Consider the following 23,548-nt stretch of genomic DNA (forward strand, 5'->3'; position numbering starts at 1 on the left):
TCCACTTATGGGCAAACTCACAGTGCGGGGAGGCAGGGGAAAGGAAAGACAAAAACACTAGGCACTTTCCTAGAAAAAACAAAAGTGCTTAAGACAAGGAAGAACAATGGTAGTTAAAAAAAGTGATCAAATGCTTTACCAAGGGTATGGTAAAACAACACTGACAAAACCCATGCTGTACTGTCTGCCTACTATCGAATCCTCCTAACAACGCCTGTGAAAATCTCCCGGGGTCCCTCCCCTCCGTCGCATCGACCAGCTCCCTCCACTGGGGACCCGGATCCACCTTCTCCTCACAGGGACCCCAACCGTCACTGCCTCGCCCCCTCCCCCCACCTGCCTCCAGAACATTCCACCCTCCCAAACACTCCTCCCCTCCCCCGCCACCACCTGCCTCCAGAACACTCCTCCCCTCCCCCGCCTTCCTCCCGAACACTCCTCCCCTCCCCCGCTGCCACCTGCCTCCAGAACACTCCACCCCTCCCCCGCCTTCCTCCCGAACACTCCACCCCTCCCCCGCCACCTTCCTCCAGAACACTCCTCCCCTCCCCCGCTGCCACCTGCCTCCCGAACACTCCTCCACTCCCCCGCTGCCACCTGCCTCCCGAACACTCCACCCCTCCCCCGCTGCCACCTGCCTCCAGAACACTCCACCCCTCCCCCGCCTTCCTCCCGAACACTCCACCCCTCCCCGCCGCCTTCCTCCAGAACACTCCTCCCCTCCCCCGCTGCCACCTGCCTCCAGAACACTCCTCCCCTCCCCGCCTTCCTCCCGAACACTACACCCCTCCCCCGCTGCCACCTGCCTCCAGAACACTCCACCCCTCCCCCGCCACCTTCCTCCCGAACATTCCTCTCCTCCCCCGCCTTCCTCCAGAACACTCCTCCCCCCTCCCCCGCTGCCACCTGCCTCCAGAACACTCCTCCCCTCCCCGCCTTCCTCCCGAACACTACACCCCTCCCCCACCGCCACCTGCCTCCAGAACACTCCACCCCTCCCCCGCTGCCACCTGCCTCCAGAACACTCCTCCCCTCCCCCGCCTTCCTCCCGAACACTCCACCCCTCCCCTGCCACCTTCCTCCAGAACACTCCTCCCCTCCCCCGCTGCCACCTGCCTCCAGAACACTCCACCCCTCCCCCGCCACCTTCCTCCCGAACATTCCTCTCCTCCCCCGCCTTCCTCCAGAACATTCCACCCCCGCACCGCCTTCCTCCAGAACATTCCACGCTCCCCCCCACCACCTGCCTCCAGAACATTCCACCCCCCACACCTGCCACCTCCCTCCAGAACTTTCCACCCCTCCCCCACCTTCCTCCCAAACATTGCACCCCTCCCCTTCCCACTTGCCTCCAGTACATTCTGCCGAGCCAGAGCTTCCTCTTGAGTGTTTCTCCCATGGGTCCAGGACAAGAATCAGTCTTTACGGTCATTATGAGTACATGGGAGTGAATAGGCAATACAGCTAGGCAAGACTCAGACGTGGATGATATCATATCTCGGCACATCTGGAGGATTGTTTCCCAAATTCCAATCCGTTAGGCCTGAATCGGCACGCAAGACAAGGGAGTTTCAGAGAGATGACAGAGGACCCATTTATTTCCTGCAAAACCTTTCCTACATGGCTGGTGCACGAAGAGGAAGGAGGCCTTCTTGCCTGGAAGCACTGGCTGAATCCGGGGGCACTTTTACACGCGCTCTGGGGGATGAGGGGGTGGCAGTGCTTTAATTAGAGCATCTCAAAGCGCTGCCGTGTCTACTCTATCAACATGGCAGTGGCGGCACTTGAACTAAAGCTCATTCAAGCACCTCCACCATCATTTTTAACCACAATACACGAGAGGCTGCTGGAGCACAGCAATTGTCACGCTCCAACAGACTCAATGAATCGAGCCTGCTCTGACACAGTGGACGTCCAGTGCATTGGAGCAGCCTCCGTGCTCGTGTATAGATGCCCTGGGAGACGAGAAAATAGAAAATGCAAAGCTTTTTATATGAAATCACAGAGACAAGTACATGTAGTCTGAAATCACTGAAGTCACTTTTCAAAACAGAACTGCCCTTGCCCTGTGCTACTCAGGCAGGCGGGTATTATTCCCAGTTTAAAGCTGAAGAAACTGATATATAAAGCGAGGGGATGGGCTAGGATTTGCTGAATTTCCCAGGGAACGAACCAGAATGGCATTGCATTATGGTCCTCAAAAAAAGGCATGGGGCCATCACAATTTGCTGTTCTCTCTTGCCCCAGAAAGTCTCAGGGCACCACAATGTAATGCTACAGGTGCTTTATTTAGAGCAGTTATAAAGAGCTCTAGCAGATGGGTTTTTTTGCCTAGATGATCTGTAGAAACAAAGCAGCCTTGCTAGAAACCATAAATTAGAGTAAAGAAGTACAGTAACAGGAAAAGCAAACATGAAGCCCACCCTCTTTATTTTCCCAAGCCTTTCTGTGCTGACAGGAGATCTAGTTCCGTCCAGTTCTAACAATTTCAATGAAACAAAGAAATTTAAATAAAACCAGTCAGAGACCTTTTATCAGAATATGAAAACCAGCCAATTGTAAATATTGGGCATAAGCTAAAAAACCTTTGGACTTCTCTGAAGCTCAGTGAACCAACTAAAGTGGCCAAGGGAACAGAAAAGCCTGGCCAGTGGGCCAGGCTCTTCCCTGTATTCAAGGCTACATAAACATTGTCTTTATTGATACAAGTAAGACTTTGTTAGTACATAGTCCAATAAAGCTTTTAAGTTGTGACTGGAATGGTTTCACTGGTCAAATAACCTCCTCTCACCCACCATTAACGGTCAGTGTAACACCCCTTGCCAGTCAGGGCACCAGGCCAAGCCGCGGCTGGGGGTGACATGAGGCTGAAACAGGCTGCTAATGCCCAGGTCTCAATTCCCGGTTCTGTTTTCAAAATGAATCTCTACCCAATTAAAGGTTGTGAGCAATGAATTAGATCCGCTAACAAGCTACAATTCCATCAACAACAGACATTGACTAATCCAAGCATAATATAATATCGCATATCAAGTACATTGCCCCAAATAATAGTAATAAAAAAGAGATGAGGCTGCAATTATAGGGTAAAACCTGTTTTGGGTCAGGCAGCTCCCAGCCTAGGAGTCTCCCAGTGGCAGAGACTTTTGTTTTGGGGTGACCCAAAGCAGGTTTTGCCCCATAATCTCCATCTAAAATCTTTTTATTTAGGGCAAGGTGCCCAATTTGGAGTATTATATTGCATTTGTTTTAGCGTACAACTCTGATGAAAGTCTAATCCAAAACCCGTCTCATTCATTGCTTGCAATTGGATCAAAGTGAGCTCTAAAAAAGGAAGTGGGAAGGAGCCCGCTTGCACCTCCTGTCACAACAGCACCCTGACCCACCAGGCAGGTGGCCCCAGTGAGCCGACACCCCCGTCCCCTGCACAGCACCAGCGGGAGAGGAAGAAAGCAGAGCCCCCAAATTCACCCTTCACCTCGGCTGATGTGGTTCTGGGGGTAAATCTAATATCTACGATTAGACAGACTCCGACAGTGGGGAAAAAATTTCTCAAGAGCAAGCTTTCAGGCAAGAGCACAAAAGGGCACAGGAGCCCAAAAGCTCACTACGAAGAATTTTTCCAGCTATGGGAGTTAGCCTCATCAAAGTTACCAAATTTCCCCCAAAAGACGCATCTGCCCCTGTCCTGACGTGGACACAGCTACACCCCCGCAGCTCGGAGCCGCCCTGCTGCTTTCCGCAAGGGGAAGGAGGGAGACACACTGCCCTGAAGAGCCAAAGAAGGGAACTTCCAGCACCCACAATGGCGCGGATTGACTGGAGAAAGGGACATAACCCCGCCCCCCAGCACACGCGGGAAACAGCCCCCGATCCCGCCCTTTCCCCACCGCTCCCCTAGCAACCACGAACGGCGGCGGGCGGTGGAAGGAGGTGGGGCGGGACTTCCGGGCTCTGCTCGGAAATGACCTCAGAGTGTCAACATGCAAGATGGCGGCGCATCACAGGCAGAACACGGCGGGGCGGCGGAAAGTGCAGGTAAGGCGGGAGCCGGCGGGGCCGGACTGGACTGGACTGGACTGGACTAGACTAGGGGGGTGGGCTCTGAGCTTTTGTGAGGGAGAAGAGGGAGAGCCCCTCCCCCAGCCGTCACCGACTGCCGCCGTGGACCCCCTCGCACGTGCCCGGGGCCCCGCCCTGCCTGTGCTAACGGCTGCCTGGGGCTCGTGGCCGCTGGGGCGATAACGGCGCGAAGCCTTCTCGTTGCATAGTCCGTGATGTGCGCGTGTGTCTGTAGCAGGGTGGCAGATATAGTGGCCATCTCACCGGGGTTGTGGGGTAGTTTGGCAGCAAATTGTCCTGGGTAGTGGCGCCTTTCCCCTTAGGATGCTCGCTTAGCCTCGTTGCACTGGACCTAAAGTCTTGTGCGGGTTTCATCAGTGCGAATTTGCTTCTGGGCGATGACCCATTTTTATACCAGAACTTTGCTCTACGTGAGGCCAGTCTGCTCTTAGCGACCGGTGTGGGGGACGCCCGCAGTGCTCTGCTTTGTACGAGCGATGCACACCGAAATAGTCTCCCATGAGGATCAGATTGGTACTCCTCTCTTGTTGATGGTGGCGCGTGTTTCTGTGGTTGCCGTCCCCATCATGGTAACGTGTGCCACCCCCCCTTCCCCCTGGGTGCTTGTGTGTGTAGTTTGTTTGCTGTTGGCGACTACCCAAATTATCTTGCAAAAGTGGTAGGAGTGGGTCGGGGGGGGTCAACACAATCGAGGTGTTGGATCGTATCCCTGGTCGTTGCATTGTAAAGTGCATTTTCACTGTGCGAATTCAAGTTGTACACGTGTTCCTGGAAAATGGTGCATAACATAAAGCAAGGGAAACCTGCATGTGGTTTTCTGAATGATTTCCATTATCCCCTTCATTGATTTCCACCTCTACCCCTTGACTTCTTCAATTTTAAGATGCTTTTACTTATGGGCTTGTTTCTCATGCACCCTCTTTAGCAGAGATTTCATACAAACCAGTCTTCTGTCCTCTCCCTTTGAGTTTTTGAACCATGCAACTTATGTGTTAAACTATTTCTGTTTGTTTCTGGCTGGCTGTTCTCATAAAACATTACATGTGATAGCCAACAAATAGATTCTGACGAAGTATCTTGGTGTTGTTTCTCGAACAAGGTCTTCAGCATGGGTCTGGACACATGGCTTTATGTCTATATTAGTTCTTGATTTGTTGTTTCCACTATTATGGGTTATGAAGCACCTACTTATCATTTACAGGATCTTGGCATTGGTCTTTGCATAACAAGAAGCTAAAGACATGTTAAATACTTCCTGTACAAGTAGTTTTCACGCTTATCACAGGAAAGTTATTAGGTCTCCAATCTGTGTGTAGAGTCCATAGTTGGGAATAAGAAGAGAGATGCTCATGATACACTTTATCCATTAAGAATTAGTTCATTTCTATTTGCAGACCCCTGGTTTACCTAGTTTTCTTAGTAATAGAAATGGTGTTCACTTGAAGTATCTCAAGTACACTTATCAGCACAGACATTTTATTTATCTTCTTTGTTCCTTCTTCCCTCCCTTCCTCCCCGCTCTTAACTATATGGCTTTTTACCAAACATAATTATGTAGTACAAAAAATATCAGAAGGGAAAAATATTAAGCATTCACTTTATATCTGGGAACATAACTTTCTCCTTCTCTTAATAGGAAACTGTCATAACCCATTTTAAGTGAAAATGTATTCAGTGTGCTTCATAATTATAAACATTGTACAGCTCTCATCTGTGAGATAGGAATAACTGCTTGAAATCCTGTGCTCTAATATTCCAGGAGCATGAAATTTATGATCTCTCTTGATCTTGGCAACAGTAGTAGAATTACTTGTTGGTGATGGTCACAAGTAACTGTTATTACTGACAAGGTGTTGATGAATATTTTGCCTTTTCTTTAAAAAAAAAAAAAAAAGAAATCGCAACCAATTATTGTTTTAAATCTTAATTTTACTCTTTAGATACATTTAAGAAATAAAGACTATGTATTTGGTGTGCCACAGAATTCCTTTTCTAATTTTCCCTTTGTTAGGTGAAAAGATCATCTTGTAGTTAAGTGCTGAACTAGTGACCAGGGGAGCTGGATTCTTTTCCCAAGATGTTCTATAGGTTTGTTGCTGTTGTTGTTTAGCTTTGGCTTTTTTACCCCAATCAAGTAATTTTCCTCTTCACTTACATTTTCTTTTCTGTGAAATGGGAATAATACTCCCCTAGGCTTCAGTGGTGTTAAACTAAATCCACATGTGGAAATTACTGTGGCAAGGCCAGGTCTCCATTGCAATTATAGTAGTGTTGGGAAGGGTATTATGCTAACATTTCTGTGCAGCCTACTCCACTAAGGTATATATCAAATAAGTGCATAATTAACTTAATTGCATAACACGATGCCAGTCTCAATTTGTTGCCGGTTGCTTGCATTGTAATAGCACTTATGCAGATAATTACTATTAAGTGCATAAAGTGCTTTAGTGCATAGCATCTTTCAGCCTGGCTGTCTAATTTGTAATGTAATTGTGCTCTGGCTAACAGCATCCTAATTGTAACTGTCTACTTTGTAATCTGTTGTATTTCTTGAATTGCATGAGAGGCAATAGAGGAGAAGCAACTGTCAAAGGGTGGTTGTTAGAAGCCTTGAAATTGAGGGGCTCTAATCAATTCTGGGGCTGCTAATACAGCATTAATGGTGTTGTAACTATGTTTCTTACCTCCATAGCACTAACAATGTTCTGTGGCACTAGCAGCTCCAAAACTGATAGTGGTGTGTACTTAATAAGTGCTTTTTGCATTAAATGAGAATAAGTGCATATTCCAGGTAAGTGCCTAGTGTTTTTGATTGTTTCCTCCTCTGACTCCTCTCCCCTTCTCCCTATGCCCCAGTGAGTTTGCACTTAAGTAGTATATTGAGCTGGCAAAAGGCTTGCATTGAGATCATAAATGTTTGTTTGCTGGTATATCTTTTTTTCAAACAGGACTGGATAAACTTTACTGGCAATAGCAATGCCTACCTTTATGGGAGTTTTTGCTACCAGTTGGACCAGCTAAAATTAGCTTAATAGACAGCAATTGCTTTATCTGTTATGCTGGAAAGTAGTTTGGCATCTGTTATGTGGGTCTGACTGGAAAACATACAGAAATATGTAACCTTCTGTACTTGACTCACCAAATTCATAGACATTAGGGACTGGAAGGGACCTCGCAAGATTGAGTCCTGCCCCCCTGCCATAGGCAGGAAGCTACCTGGGGTCAAATGACCCTCTCAAGATAAGCATCCAAACACCATCTGAATGAGTCCAGAGTAGGTGGTAGCACCAGCAGTGGGAGGGAGTCTGTTCCAGACCCCCTATTAATGGTGGACACTTGGGCTGTAAAGAAGTTTTCTTCCCTATGTCTAGTCTAAATCAGCCAAGTGCCAATTTAGTATCAGTTCTATTAAAAAACGACCATTTTTCTTTTTCTCCCACCCAAGATTTTTGAATCTTTCTATGAAGAGAGGTCATTTATTTGCTCATTTTAATTTTTAAACTACAATTATTGACCCACTGGGGTTTTTTGGTACCTGTCCTAAAATTAAAAATCGGAATATTACAATAAGCAAAAGATTGCTTATAAATATCTCTATATTGACTCTGCCCTCTTTCATAGCTTTAGGGAAGACATGGGAGAAAATGACAGCTTTGCAGTGGACTTGAAAGACTAACAAATCTGGGCACTCGCTGTGCCATACAGTGAGGTGTAGGGAGCTTGAAAATCAAGGACACATCACAAAAAAACATCCTGCCAGCAGCTCTTTCTCACTTATATCCAGGGAGCTGCAGCTTGGGCGTCTCTGCTGATCTTCGCTATGGCAGTATGCCACAGGAAGAGACTTTCTCCCCAGTGATTGTACTCATCTGGTTTGATCTAGCAGTGCCTGGTACCTTGTAACTAGCTGTGTGAATTATGCTTGCCCTAGTTTTTAAGAAAGGTTACATGTTTTCTTGGGCTGAATCGGAATATTTTAAAAACCATGTTTTGCTTGTTAGTGCTTTGTAATGTTATGGTAGATTTAAGTTTTTTGTTTTTGGAGCATGTTCTTTTGCTCATCCAGTTTGGCGCAGGTCCTAACAATGCAGAGACATTGATCAAGCATTGCTGAGCAGTAGCACAGTATTAATCTATATTACAGAAATAATTGTACCTAAATACAGTCTTTTAATGTTACAGCTCCTGTCTATTATAATAGTTTACTATGTTGCTAGAAACATCTCATACTTTCCTCTCTCTTGCCCCCAAACAATACACTTTGCATCTTAATTTGCAGTACCCAACATCTTGTGTTTTAATATGTTGACTTGAGTCACAAGAGAGAAAACTATAACAATATATTAGATGGCTAATAAAATATATTATATAGCTATAAATGTCAGATGACTAGGCAAGGATTTTTGTGGGCCATTATCTATTTATTGGACCGACTGCTTGGTTGGGATAGACAAGTTTCTCTCTTCATTACTGCTAAGACTTAAGGAAGGGTACTGTGGTGTCTGAAAGCCTGTCTAAGTCCTTTCAGCCATGCAGTTGATCTGGTAAAAGCTAATCAACAAAAAATCCTTGCTTCTTGCATGTTTCTTGGACTGTCATGACTACATCACTTCGATAGTAACAGAACATGGCAGGACAGTGGAAAATGTGGGTAAGAAGATGGGTCCAGGTCTCAGGAGGATGAGAAGGACTGTGGCAAGCAGCATAGATATGGGGACCTGGATAGCCGTAGGAAAGAGGCTGCTCTTAATGGGAATGGGTTGCCTGGGAGGGAGAACCGGCATGTATTGAGCATCAGGGTCTAAAGAGTGGAAACTGAGAAGGAGAGGGCAGCTGGTAAACAGAAGTGTTGGGTGGGCAGGCAAGGGTTTTGAAGTATTAGGGCAAGTAGAAAGTGTAAGGAAGAGATTTAAGAAAGCGGTGGAGAAGCATGGGTGTTGTCGAGGAGAACAAGGGATGGGTGGTTATGAGTATTCATGCTCAAATCCTGTCCTGTAGAGCAGTGGCAGTGTTTTTGTACTAGGGGTCAGGATATGAGATTTTTCCTTACAAACAGTACCTCGCCTTTACTGCTGGGAGGAGCAGAAAGAGCCTCTAGTTAACATCCTCCCTACTTTCCTTTGTTTCACCCAGGATTCTCCCACTTAGGAATTTGGCACTAATTATCTTTACTAGATATGCAGCTTTGTACACTGAGCCTGTCATCAGGATAGATGGTGTCTTGAAGCCATTGTAATACAGGGAATGAACATTTTTTATGCTCTCTGGTTCAAGACCACTTAGGTATTTTTTCCATGACCAATAAACTTTCTCTAGTTTTCTAGGCATAGTGATTTTTATGACTTCCTTGTAGCATTAGCAGATATTTTTTTCCAAAACAAAATGGATTTCAAATGATATCCCAGTTGAAGCAAAGGACTAAAATAAGGAGATATGAATTCTCACTACTTATGGCCTGAGTAATTATGATCTCCATCATTTGAGGGCTTCACAGTTTTTTTTAATGCGCATACATCTCTATTCTTGGGGAAACGGGAGAGCTGGGTCACTTAACCTAAATGAATACCACAGGGTCACCCAGTTTATTAGTGACAATATGGAATTAACTCCAGGTCTCCCATGGTCTGGGCAAGTTCTCTAGTCACTGGACCATTCTTTTGGTTTTGTTCTGAGGTCTTCAGTAATCATTCATGATGATGTGCAAGTCTCTTATCCTCTGTATACCTCAGTTATTCTTCTTGTAAATTGGGAATGAGGCTTGTTGCAATGTGAGGGGTGTTGAGATTATATTCTTTAATGCTTGTAAAGATCTTTGAGACCTTTAAGTAGAAAATTGAAAAATGAAATAGTTCCCAAAGCTGCTTTTTTGTGAAGACCAAAAATATTAATACTATACTGATTTGTATAAATGTATTATATTTCTGATTTGTAAATTATAAATTATAAATTTATAAATCTGAATTTGTATAAATGTATTTCAGGTCTCCTATGTGATTAGAGATGAGGTGGAGAAGTACAATCGAAATGGGGTGAATGCACTCCAACTTGATCCAGCATTAAACAGGCTCTTCACAGCAGGCCGAGACTCTATTATAAGGATATGGAGTGTCAATCAGCACAAGGTAAGTCAGGAAAATATTCCTCTTTCTTTTCTTTCTCTTTTTCTTTTCTTAATAAAAAGTTTTTACATTAACACACTCATGACGAACTCTGGCATCTGTGGTTGAAATAGTGAATCTTGGTTACCTTGCTAAGGGTTTGTAGCTGACCTTAATATTTATGCTGTAACAAAAAGTGCATGGCTCTTTGCAGGCAAGTCATGGTCTGTACTTGTAAGAATTTATAGTCAAACTTGAAAGGACAAAAAGAGTGGATAACAAATACTGTGAGTTTGAATGGCTCACAGATTGTATTATCAGTTGGTTTGTTCTCAGTGTACTTCTTGGAGCATCTGGAACTTATTTAATGGTTTACCACTGTTAAGCCTAATTTATTATACTTTTTACATTGTAAATATACTATCATCCATTTCTCTCTTTTTTTCCTGTTCACTTCCTTATGGTTTTTCTCTTTCTTTCCCAAAGCAGGTGGTGGTATTTTACTTGACTGTTATTTGTTCTTTTTTGGGTCTTATCTTCCAAGCTGGTTTGCCACCTTGGCTCAAACCTTACTACATTATAGATTGCAGGATCCTTTGTTTGGGAACACTGCATTTGGTTAATTGGTGCTTTTATGCCTGCAAAAACAAATACTGTAAGCTGGTGTTACTGGATTTGAGACCAAGTCTAATGTAGCTTCTATTCCACATATGTGTTTTACATTTTTAGGTGTTCTCTTAAAGATTGTGACTCCTTTCCCACATTGCTTGATAGATGCGTATGTATAGTTTTGATTTCAGTAGGACTATGTGAAGTAACTACTGATCATACAGAAGTAGAGGAGTGTCACAAATGGATCCAAGAACTGAGTTAGTCTTTTCAAATATTGAAGGGACCTCATACAAATTTATTTTTTAATTTCAGCAAGACCCTTATATAGCATCTATGGAACATCACACAGATTGGGTAAACGATATTGTACTCTGTTGCAATGGTAAAACATGTAAGTAGTTTTTTACTTGGTACCATATTTAAATGTATGAAATGGAAAAATATGGCATTCAGAAATTGTTGCTTTAATTGCTGCAGCTTGAATACCATTTTCCTTGTTTTCTAATTCTGTTTTTAAAAGTCTCTGTATTATTTGCTTATGTTACCAAAGTTGCAACAGATGTTTAATGGACATTTTAAAAAGTTGTATTTACCTTCATTTTTAACAGAAACAAAGAGTATTGACTTCACACTTTCTGTAATAATTATTAATTTCTTTGTTCTTTTTCTGTAGTGATATCTGCATCTTCTGATACTACTGTTAAAGTGTGGAATGCACACAAGGGATTTTGTATGTCAACACTTAGGACACACAAGGTAAAAAACATTAATTATCATTAGTATAAATGATCATTGTTATTTTAAAAGCTATTGTTTAAACATTAAGATGCGGACTTCATACTAACGGTATTTGCCTGTTCCTTGTCATGTTGCTGTACCCATTTTATTGTAGGATTATGTGAAAGCCTTAGCATATGCAAAAGATAAAGAACTGGTAGCATCTGCCGGGCTGGACAGACAAATATTTCTCTGGGACGTAAATACTCTAACAGCACTGACTGCCTCAAACAACACTGTCACAAGTAGGTACATAGAAAATATTAAAATTCAGTGCATCAATTAACATTTCAGTTAGGTTATTTTAGGATAGCAGATGCTAGTTTTTGCATGTAAATAAAAATACACAAGTAATTGTCATTACTAAAAGTATTCCTTGGTCTCCACTGAAGTGTATAATAGCTGACAATATTAACTCATAATTATGGAATCTAGAAAGGCGGGGAAATCTCTTTGAACATTATCACCTTCAGTGTAATGAGTCTGTTTCATCTAGACTTACTAGAGCTTTAACTGCAACAGTTGTTGGCTCTTCAACTAACACATTTTCTCCTTAAGATATTAGTGAATTTTCTGTATACTGTAGTTCCTGTCTTGTGAGTTTTACACTGAAGCCACAAAAATATGATTCGGCTTCAAAGCAGGTATGTATTTGTTAGAAGAACTAAAGCTAGTGAACAGATATAGATATCAAAGTTGGGAGCAGGTGCCAGGTAACAGCAGACTTGAGTGAGGTCTGTAGTATTGCCATAGTGTAAAGAAAGCTGCAGGGAAAACCATGGTTAATGCGCCCTTCTTGGGAGGATCTTTTTAATATCAGGTTCTGTTTAGTAGGAATCTCTGATGTAACAGTGTATACAGTACAGCCTCACAACAAAAAATTAAAACTGTTTTGCCTTTGCTTTTCCATCCAGTGTTGGAATTATTGCTCTCACAGCTCCTAGCTTTTGAATAACAACAGGGTAAATCTTGTTAATTTTACTGTTATGCTCTTGCTTGATGAAGCTGTAACAAGAGGCACTGAAGTTACTGACATGCAGTCAAAGTCCATGTTCACCTTGGCTTGCATTCAGTTCATATAGGAAAGTTGTTCTATCAATCACAAGGGCTAGAAACAGTTTAAAAATGCAGAAATTTGATTTAGGTACTTGTTAAAGATCTTCCTGCTCAGCCCTGGTGAGTGGATTTTTCAACCTTGTTTTAAAGTGTGTGTGTGTGCTTGGAATAGATGTAGTATAGCAGCATCAATAGTTTTTCAGGTGCATCTGTTTCTTGAAAGATGAAGAATGCCTAAAACTCTAGCACTCACCTGGAGTGGATATCTTGTTGATTTCCTCAGACTACTTTTGTTGGCATTCTCACCAATCATCCCTGAAAGCCTGGTGATATCAAAATGGTTAAGAGTTCTTTTGTTTCCTGTTCTTTTTTGATAATTATGGGTATATCATTTTGTAGTAGGGGGTGACTGGGAACGGTGGTTGGAGACATTTGCTGATTTGGTTCATAAGGAAACATATAAGGCTTTTGTGTAGTTTTGGTCAAAATGAGCTTGTTAAATTGTAATAGTGATATTGGACTAACTGGAAAGAAATGAACACTCTCACTTTTAATATCAATGTGAAAATAGCTACTGCAAGTGTGTGGCAGGCTCGACAAGATAAGGACACCTGCTAACTAATATCTTGTCGAGCCTTTAGACTAATATAATCTTCAAAAAGGATGAGAGAAATTCTGTGTTAAAGGTTTCATGTGGACCCCTTTTTGGAGATCTTGCACTGGTTTCTAAATAACAAGTCCGAGATACCTCATCTTCGCTATAAGAGACAAAGGCTTAGCCCAAAAGTTTAAACTTCACATGATGATAATGCTGGGTGACTGAGGATGCTGAAACTAAGCCAAATGAGAATATGCTATTGTGTTGCAACCAGTGGTTTAGCAACCTGTTTGAGGAATTTACATAGTTGGTAGAAATATCTACTATGTATTTGGGTTTTTTTTGTTTGTTTGTTTTTTTCAATATGCTTGCTTTCAGGTCTGGCACTGCCTTCTCTGTGCTTTCGTCAGTTGTTAAATTTTTTAAATTGGCTATAAGTGTAAAGGATGGTAGATTGATATGCCTCTGAGTAGACATTTGCTTCTTACAGAACTACACATTAGGAATTGAAAAGTTGTTTCCTTTTTCCATTGGCAATGTGGTAACTAAATTATTTCTCTATTGGAAGCAATCCTGTTTGCTCAGGGTAGGGGCTGTTCCTTTCATATAGGATGATTCTATTGAATCAAAACTTGCTTTGGGTTTTTACGGCACACATGGAAATATTATAGTTATTCTATCAAATGGACAAGTGAATGAAGTAATATTGATAGTTATTTTATTTTGTGATAGCTTCTTCCCTGAGTGGGAACAAAGACTCTATCTACAGTCTTGCAATGAATCAGATGGGAACAGTAATTGTATCAGGGTCCACTGAAAAGGTAGGCAGAACTGGATACACTTTTTCCCCCACCTCCAGCCTTAATTAACTTATTGTTGTTTTTCTTTGCACACTATGTTTTAAACTAGTTTTGAATGTGTTTGTGATTCCAAGAAAGTACAAATGGCTGCCCTAAATATGTTTACTAGAAAGTCACATGTTGGTGTGAATTTAACAAAATTTAGGAATAGATTTGGTAGCTGCAAAGAAATTAAAGCCAGAAGAGACTGTTAAGATCATCTGGCTTAATCCTCTTGTATATTGCAAGCTGTTAAGTTTTTTATCAAATCTCATATATGAAACTTTTGGGTGGCACAGATTTTAAGTTTGAAATATTTGGCCTACTATTAAATAGGGATGAGGTCCTGCAGTGCTATGAAACTGAGTGAAAGATGTCCAGCTGATACCATGAAGTGAATTCTACTTCATTCTGTGGAGGGAGGCAAAACTCCCCAAGTACCCTGCCAGTACGACCTTTCCAACTCCAAAATCTGGTGCTTTTATTGACCCTGAGCATGTGAACAGGGCATCTGAGAGGGATCTCACAACCACCTAAGAGCACCAGCTCACCTTCCTGAGTATTCCATCCTTAGCCTGAGCTAATCTTTCATGCTTCATAGGAACAGGAGGGGAAAAAAAGTAATTGCCACGTTAACATTTAGGTTGGTGAAATTCCTTCCTGACCCCCCCATGACTTGCCTGAAATGCATAAAATGTAACTCAATCTTTTGTCTTAATCATGTGCTTTACATGCTTATTTTTAATTTGTGGAAGAAATGCTTTGGTGATTCTTCAAGAGTTGCACGAGTGTAAGCAAGGTGTCTGAAAAGAATGAAACCAGTACAGTTACTTTATGTCTGTTGTTATAGGTTTTAAGGGTTTGGGATCCAAGGACTTGTGCAAAGCTAATGAAACTTAAAGGGCACACAGACAATGTAAAAGCATTGTTGTTGAACAGAGATGGCACACAGGTATGTATATTTGAAACATAAGTACCCTTAATGAAGACTTCTCAGCTCCTTTAGCAGTTATTCTTAATCTTTCAGTATTTTTTCCTTCCCACATCTTACACTATAGATTGTAGAATTAAAGGTAATTTACTTTTTTAAAATCTGTTCTAGCCTACAAATTTTAAACTATAAATACATAAAATGTATGCTACATAAAATGTATTTATCCCATTACTTTTAATACACATCTCTGACACAACTAAGAAATTGCAATAAGTATATTGTTAAAAGAAATTTGTATTTGTAACTGTAGCTGAGGACTTATTCTAAAAATAAAAGGGGACAAATATAGCTTTAATTGTCTACTGGAGGGGGATGGACAGGCAGGCAGAAAACCAAATTAATATTGGGTTATCTCCTTCTCTCTCCTTGACATAACGTGTGTCACAAAAAAAATATTACTAGACATGGACCCTGTAATTATTTAATACTGTCTTAAAGGAAAAATACTTAAGTATTTGAAAGCATTAAAAACAAAACAGAAGCTCTTTTCTTGATACATACTGATGGCATTTGTTTAAAAACAATGTTTGTTGCTCAGTGTCTTTCAGGCAGTTCTGATGGAACTATTCGTCTATGGTCCCTTGGGCAGCAGAGGTGTATAGCCACATATCGAGTCCATGATGAAGGTGTTTGGGCCCTGCAGGTTAATGAAGCCTTCACTCATGTTTATTCAGGAGGAAGAGACAGGAAGATTTATTGTACAGATCTACGAAATCCTGATATCCGTGTGCTCATCTGTGAAGAAAAAGCCCCAGTTCTTAAGGTATCTAGATTTACTTAAGTTTGCTACAAGCTTGATCTTTTGTAGATGCTTTTGGCTAATTGGCATGAACTGACATTAAATTCCATCTGCTTATAATAGTCAAAGGAGTTCCAGCCTTTGTTCTATTTCAGGTGTTTTGGAGCCAGTGTGTTATGTAATGCACGTATTTGTAAGCGTACTTTTAAAATAATATAACTTCCTTCTCCTCAGATTCATGTGAAGAAGGCTTTTGTTGGCTGGAGAAAAATGAACAATGCATGTCTTTTATTTAAATTATTAAAATAATACCGTAGAGCAAATAGGCAGGAAGACAAGGTTCTGTGGGTAAATCTGATATCTTTTATTAGACCAACTTAAATAGCTGGAAAACCATTATTAAGCAAGCTTTCGGGTTCAAAAACCCTTCATTAGACTAAGGAAGCTTCTGCAGTTGGTGTGTGCTTTTCCTGGATGGAAGGAAAAGTAAAGCAGCCAGAGGCTGGTCTGGTCTGCACACAAGACAGGCAGTCAGTGAAAATGTAGATTGAGGAGTCAATGGGTGAGCCACAGACTGGGGGGGGGAGAAGAGAGAAGGGGGAAGAATAGTAGAGAGAGAACCTGCCTGACATCCGACTCCCCAGGTATGATGTGTCATAAATCCAGTGTCTATATTCAGTCCATGATGATGTTTAGTATCCAGGAGGCAGATGAAGTGGAGTTCATAGGCTCGTCTCTGGGAAGTGTTGTGTAAGTTTCCTTTGAGGATTAGGATTGAGAGGTTGGAGAGAGAGTGGTTTTCTTGTGAGAAATGTGCCCCCACAAGTCATTGGGTATTCCTGTCTTTGATAGATTTCCGGTGTGCATTCGTTCTGGTGTGCAGTTGTTGTTTGGTCTCTCCTATGTAATGTATCTCATCCAATGTACCAAATGCCCTGATGGAAAATACATTTCTGGAGGTGCAGCTGTAAGATCCAGGAATGCTGATGGCTCTGTGGGGTGTAGTGATTGTGGGGGTGGTGGAGATGTGTTGGCAGGTTTTGCATTCCTTGTCATGGTATGGTCTGGGTCCATTTCGTGCGTTCTGGGCCTGAGAGAGTTTGCTTCTGGTGATGAGGTTAGAGCAAATAGAACGTTTATGTAACTTCTGCAGTCAATTAGAGTATTTAATTATCCCTATTTTAATACGTTTAAGAATCAAACCAGTGTTTCTAAGGTCATAGGGGAAAATGTTTACCACTTATTCTTGAGTTTCCTTGTTTAAAGTCTCTTCTAACACTCTCCTTTCCCCTGCCTTTAAAAAAATAAAAAATAAAAATTACATGAACAGCCTGGTCTTTCTAAGATGTGTATGATACTGGCTTAGCATGTTTAAAATGTATCCTAAGCACTTGTTTTGTTTTTTAAATACAGCTCCTGGAAAATATCAACTCAAATTTAAAATATAAAATTATAGGTAACCACTCTATAGTTGGAATGAAAATATTCTCCTGAAGTTTTAAATAGAGTGATTCTTTGCTGTAGCAGCGAGATGGATTTTTCAGAAGTTAGATTAATATTCTGTGTTTTAGTAGTACTGAGCTGTTTTAATTAAATCTTTTAAAGATGGTTTTGCTGCCAAATATTAAATACTATAATATTTAAAATGTTTTAAAATGAGAGCCCAACAGCTGATATACTTTTAAAGAATTCAGTATTTGCTACTGCTGCCTTTTAAATACTGACACCTGAAATTTTGGAGATCTGAAATACTTATTGCTACTATGGGATTTACAGTAAAACTAAAAATTGCGGTTGAGCACTTACTGGATTAGAACTTGTAACTTAACTGTCTACTGTATTGAATCTTGCAAGTCTTCAGTAAGCAGTTTTTGTTTCTGGAGTCAATCCAGTAATGGTTGTAGGCTACTAGAAAGCAAAACATTTTTGAAGAGATCATAGTTAAACTTGGTATGTGAAAATGTTTTCTTGTCTAATTATTTAGATGGAACTTGATAGATCAGCTGATCCTCCACCAGCCCTTTGGGTTGCAACAACGAAATCTTCTGTGAATAAGTGGGTAAGTAATTTAGCAAACTCCTACTGTCAGTTATAGGACTAAAATTGAGTTACGTATTGGTTTCTCTCTGGTGCCTCAGCTTTGGGGACTGTTGTGCTGTTTCTGGTAGAGGCGTGGTGAACTATAACGTCTCTTTCCTATTTATGAAATGTTGGGTGTTTCCGCATGTGCTTTTACATGTGCCTAAATTTAATGCATATTAGCCCAATACTTGTAGAGGCATGCTTAAAATCGCCTTTATATGTGTACGTGCTAAGGTGCATTAACACAAGTGTGTGGACCGACTTAGGACTCAAGTTAGCTCCAGCTCAATAGATGCACACCGCAGTAATGCCCATTAGTGTATCTACATGTTCACTAATGCGACTGTTATTTGTGCATAAATTTAATAGCTCCAGGTATTACATTTAGGCTCTAATAGCCTAAAATTGCCATTTTAAAGGGGCACAGCTTGTAGTTGTTGTGTTGGTCTAAGGACGTAGGCAGACAAGGTTCTATGGGTAAATCCAATTATATTTTCTTAGACCAACTAAAATAAAATGTATCTGATTTAGCCAAAGAACCTTGTCTGCCATTTTTAAGGTGCATTAAGGGTGCACAAGTGTAGATATGCTCCCTTAATGTGCCTTAAATTGGGCCAATGCACATTAGACGTGTATGTGTAGACACACCCTATGTAATTTTAAAAAAAAAAAAAGTATAATGCTAGTGTTAGAGTTCAGTAATAAATATTAAGCACTGAATACGGACTGTCCTTGCTAACTACTTGCCCTTCTCTAAGAAAGTCTTTAGTCTACTGCAGGAAAACCGCAAAATTTCTTACTTTTTTGAACTAACAACTGCTTTCCATTAAAAGTTATACACTGAGCTGTCATCTCTGAACATTATGGTAATTTGCTTCTCTCTCTTTTTAGACTTTGAAGGGAATTCATAACTTTAGAGCCTCTGGAGATTATGATAATGATTGTACAAATCCTATAACTCCCCTTTGTACACAGCCTGACCAAGTTATAAAAGGTAAATCCAGTGATTTTTTTTTCTTTTTCCAGAACATATTAAAAAAAATTATTAGCAAAAAATCCAGGTGAGCAGGGTAGCACCATGTACAAACATTTAGTTTTTCTCTGTAGTGTTGTAGTTTCTCCTGGGAAAGCAGCAAGTGCACAGATGTTCAGGATTTTTCTCCCCAAGCAAAAATGGCTGCTTTAGGAAAAAAATTAACTTGGAAAATTCCTGGGTTAAATTCCTCCCAGGACAGTTTCTTTTGAGAGCAAATGTCTGTATTAGGGTTGGGTATTTGAGGGGTCAAATAGTTCAGTCAATTGAGGAGTCAAATCAGTCGGAATTGTGTTTTTTAAAAAACAACAACAACAACAACAACAAAACAAATATAAAAATTTGCCAATAGGTTCAAATAATACGCAGAAAAAGTACAAATTTTCCTTTTAAGAACTGTGTCAAAAACGATTTTAAAAAAATCATATTTCTGTTAAGAAACCTATCAAACAAGATGTAGGATTTTTGTAAAATTACCATGTTATCTTTCACCAGTCAAAAATATGCAGTTAATGGACTGGTCAGTTGACCAGCTTGCCAATCCTAGTCTATATATATGTTCTCTTCTGAGAAAAGCCACAGTAAAGCACCCTAGCTTTCCAGGGTGTTTTGCTTCTATCTCTCATTTCCTGGGGAGTGTCACTCGCTCAATTCTGCTGTTCCAGCCAAGCATGAAGCAGAACGCCCCCCCCCCTTCAGAATTCCCACTCTGTGCTGCAGGGAGGCATAGACTGACCCTAAGCAGTCTGGGTCAACCAGTCAGGGCTGCCATGTACACTGCTGCCATCCATCTGTGGGCAGACTGAGGGAGTCTGCAGAGCATGCTGAGATGTGTAGCTAGGAGACCCCTGCGCACACAGCATTGGAACTGCAAGGTCTCTGCTCTTCAAGGGCTCGGCATTCAAATATCTATTTGGGCATCTCTGGGTAAGCTTTTCTACCATAAAAACAAACCTGGGAGAATTCTCCCAAGTTATTTGAATGTGTACGTGGAGGAACACAGTGCCCAATCTAAAGCCCATTGTTTTCTAAGGGAACCTTTTGATCATTTTAATGGGTCTTTGGATCATGGCCCTATTTATCTTAACGTGAAAGACATCTACAAAATAAAAAAGCACAGCATGACCTGTGAACCACTAATGGAAAGAATAAAAACATAAAATACTATTTAAAGCATATTCCATAATAAATTTACTCTGGAGAAAAAGCGAGGGTCATCATAGGGAGATTTAGTGGCCTTCTCTTTGAGATGCCATTTTTTTTCTCCTGAGTTGCTTTGTTCTGAGTTAAGTTTTAATTCACCAGCACTGATAATCCATGATGATAATGAAGGACAATCCAGTGGTCAGTGTGCTAGCCTGGGACAAATGAGAAACTGGGGTACAATTCTTTATTCCTTGATACTAGATGTGCTTTATTCGTATTTTCCCTAAAATTCTAATATTATAAAAGCCATAGTCTGTCTGTCTGTCCATAATACTTTATTCACACTCTGATTGGCTGATGGAAACAACCAATCAGATTGCAAATACAGCATTTGGCCAGGAGGTGGTGGAGTGCTGCCATGATGGCAGTGGCATGGGGACTGGGGGAGGGGTGAGGCCAGCTTCCTCCCCTCCCCCCTCTACAGCTCCCTGGAGGTGGTGGCAACAGAGCGGATAGAACAGAGGGGTGATGTCAGAGGAGCCCCTGCTTTGCTCCTGGAGGTGTGGTGGCACAGCATGGTGGGGAGTGAGGTCAAGACTGCCCTGCTCCCTGCAGGCAATAAATATGGAAGGGGGGGCTGAGGTCAGTGCTGCTGGCCTTGCTCCCTCTCTCTCTCCCACACTGCTTCCTCCCAATGGGGGGAAGGATCAGCGGGCCCAGGCTGACACTGGTGGTGGTGACAGGGTGGGGAGAGGAACAGGGTCTGGCCTGAGTGGGGGTGAGATGGGACCAGATGAGAGGAATGGAGGCTAAGGCTGGACATTGGGCTCTGTCCCTGCTGGCCCCCTGGGTGGGGGTGAGGGAGCAGCCCTGGCCTGAAGTGGTAGAGGCGAGGGTAGGGGGAGCAAGCCTGGCCCCAGGCCTCTGTCCCCACCCCCTCTTGCTAATGATGGAGTGGACAGAGGAGGGGTGGCTCAGCCCTGAAGGTTGGAGATGTGAGGAGTGGGGCCGGACGCAAGCCACTATGGGGCCCCGCCCTCCTCCCCACTATCATTCTTGATAGGCAGTTGGCTAGTATGCAATATTTGTCACAGTCAGAGACAGGCTACTGAGCTGGGTAGAACGTGGTCTCACCCAGTAGGCTACTACTTTATTAAAATAGTACTAATAGAACTTATACAAATAGAAAGATGATGACAACATGAGAGCTCTGACCTCACTTAAGAAATAGAGCTGTGCGATTAGTCATTTTGGATATTGAATATTTCTATGTTAAATAACATCTGAAAAACAGTAGAAAGCCTAGAACTTCAGTGAGTTTTAGATGAATTTCTACACTATTTAAGTCAATAAACTTCCCTAGACTTAAGCGGGCTGTGGGTCAGGCCATATTTCAGTATTTATACTTCTTTCTGTCTTGGAAAATCACTCTTTGATATCATTGGAAACACTGTTCATACATATAGATATGCATATGTTCAGTGTATGCTGAAAGATTCAGGTCATGATGGCTCTAGAGGAGTTTGATTTTAAAAAAAAGTTTTTTATTCTGCATCTGAGACTGAACAAAGTCATAATATATATATTTTAATTTTGCAGTAAACTTGTTTGACTCATGTTCTGGATATTTTGGTACTCTGCCTTCAGCTGAGAGGTGTGGGACAGTCTGACTGTGAATTGTGTATCTTCTTGTGTAATATTCTTTTATCCATAGTTATGGGTTTAAAGCCATACAACATCCAGGTATCCTAAAATGGTAGAACTAAATAATAGCCATAGCCTTGTAGTAATGTGTCTTGTTTGCATATGGCATTGGGTGTTTTGTTAATTAAATTTTAAATGGCAATACTGACCTTTTATCTTGTTTATATTTGCCAGGAGGTGCTAGTATTATTCAGTGCAACATTCTTAATGACAAGAGACATATATTAACCAAAGATACAAATAATAATGTGGCATACTGGGATGTTTTGAAGGTATGTGCAAATTATATATTAAGTGAAAATTTTTGATTTTTAGTGTGGTGTAGAAGTAAGTATATGAGAGAATTGTTTTTTATTAATTCTGTAAAATGAAAATATAAAGTTTTTAAGAGCAAATGTAACTGAATCTTGTGACTGAGAAATTTTGTTTTGTTTTTTTTCAATATTCTGTTATTCAGGCATGTAAAGTTGAAGACCTTGGGAAAGTTGATTTTGAAGAAGAAATTAAAAAAAGATTTAAAATGGTGTATGTGCCAAACTGGTTCTCAGTAGACTTAAAAACTGGGGTAAGACTCGGGTTTCTTAATATGGGCCTTCTGTCATCTTTGTGACTGGATGCAAGTTGTATACAATTCTGAAGGCTTGTGAAGCTTACTCCAATATTTCTTTTCTATGTGATAATTTTAGAAAACAGCGTTTATGTGATCAGATTAAACATTTCGATCAGCATATTAGTAAATTTGGGATTTTGCAACTTTGGATAAGAGCTATAGGATTCCTTTTGAAGAAATATTGTCAGTTTAATGTTGTGTAGCAATTTCCAGTGTAATATACATTGGCAAATCATGTCTGTAGATAACCCACTCATAATCAAACTTGGCAGGGCTTATGTAGGTGCAGTCTACAGTGTTTTTTCTGATGCACAAAGAAGTCTGTAGCCTTCTTAATACAGAATACTGCAATATGTTTAGTTAGTGTGTGTTTCTCAACAGATGTTGACAATTACTTTAGATGAGAGTGACTGCTTTGCAGCTTGGGTGTCAGCAAAAGATGCTGGATTTACCAGTCCGGATGGATCTGACCCAAAATGTGAGTTTAATATCAAATATTTTTCTAAAACAAAATCCCAGGACTTATGAAATCATCATCTGCTACAAATATAGATAACATAACTGATTGCTTAGGTTTTTCCAGTTTTCTTGGAACTAAATTCTCTAAGTAAATTGCTAATGAAAATACTTTGGGAGATTTTTAGAACAAGTTTTGCATTTGGTTTGTCTATTTCCTTTGGGCATAGTCCTTCAAGGACAGTGAAAAAGTACTGTTGGAAGGCGGACTATTAGACAAAAAACCTAAGCTAGGCTTTAAGCCTGAAGCATAAAGTAGCTGAAAACAGTTCAAACTTTGAAATAGCAAACTAGTTTGTTTTGTCTGCAAAACTAAAAAAGTAAGGAAGAGATTCACAAAGGGACTTGGGGATGGTGACACTGAGTATTCCTTTGCCTAAAACCTAGGTGTCAAGCCCTAACAGTGTATTTCACAAACAGAAGAATGGGTACCTTGGATTGGAATTCACACTACTCAGCACATCAGGTGGAAAGATGCTGGGCAGGCCAACAGGAAATGCTGAAGAAAATCTTGCCTTACAACCTGATTCATCCCTTAGATAGATTTAATGTCCCACTAGAGCTCACAATCTGAAACCTCTGCCTATACTTGGGTACTGAAGTCATCCCTTTGTATATAGACTGGATCACTTCCTCTCTACCTTCCCTTTTAAGATACAGC

The 23,548-nt window shown here is 41.2% G+C and overlaps 1 protein-coding gene across 2 annotated transcripts in view; it reads left to right on the forward strand.

The window, feature by feature from the left end:
• Window positions 1-3,959: 3,959 nt before the first annotated feature.
• The window catches only part of WDR48 (WD repeat domain 48), a 33,933-nt gene continuing 14,344 nt past the window's right edge, over window positions 3,960-23,548 (forward strand). Inside the window, exons 1-13 of one of the 2 annotated variants that reach the window (XM_090047774.1) lie at window positions 3,966-4,038; window positions 10,065-10,205; window positions 11,106-11,184; window positions 11,467-11,549; window positions 11,686-11,815; window positions 13,957-14,045; window positions 14,914-15,015; window positions 15,596-15,820; window positions 17,781-17,855; window positions 18,770-18,872; window positions 21,936-22,033; window positions 22,219-22,326; window positions 22,753-22,849. In XM_090047774.1, coding sequence (XP_089903900.1) covers window positions 3,991-4,038; window positions 10,065-10,205; window positions 11,106-11,184; window positions 11,467-11,549; window positions 11,686-11,815; window positions 13,957-14,045; window positions 14,914-15,015; window positions 15,596-15,820; window positions 17,781-17,855; window positions 18,770-18,872; window positions 21,936-22,033; window positions 22,219-22,326; window positions 22,753-22,849 — 1,378 coding nt within the window. In that variant the 5' untranslated portion in view covers window positions 3,966-3,990. Of the gene's footprint in view, window positions 4,039-10,064; window positions 10,206-11,105; window positions 11,185-11,466; window positions 11,550-11,685; window positions 11,816-13,956; window positions 14,046-14,913; window positions 15,016-15,595; window positions 15,821-17,780; window positions 17,856-18,769; window positions 18,873-21,935; window positions 22,034-22,218; window positions 22,327-22,752; window positions 22,850-23,548 lie in introns of both variants that reach the window. The other variant, XM_090047775.1, reaches the window with a different exon arrangement.

The sequence above is a fragment of the Crocodylus siamensis genome, chromosome 5, assembly GCF_052110815.1.
Source record: "Crocodylus siamensis isolate JL-2025a chromosome 5, ASM5211081v1, whole genome shotgun sequence".
NCBI classification, from domain to species: Eukaryota; Metazoa; Chordata; order Crocodylia; family Crocodylidae; genus Crocodylus; species Crocodylus siamensis.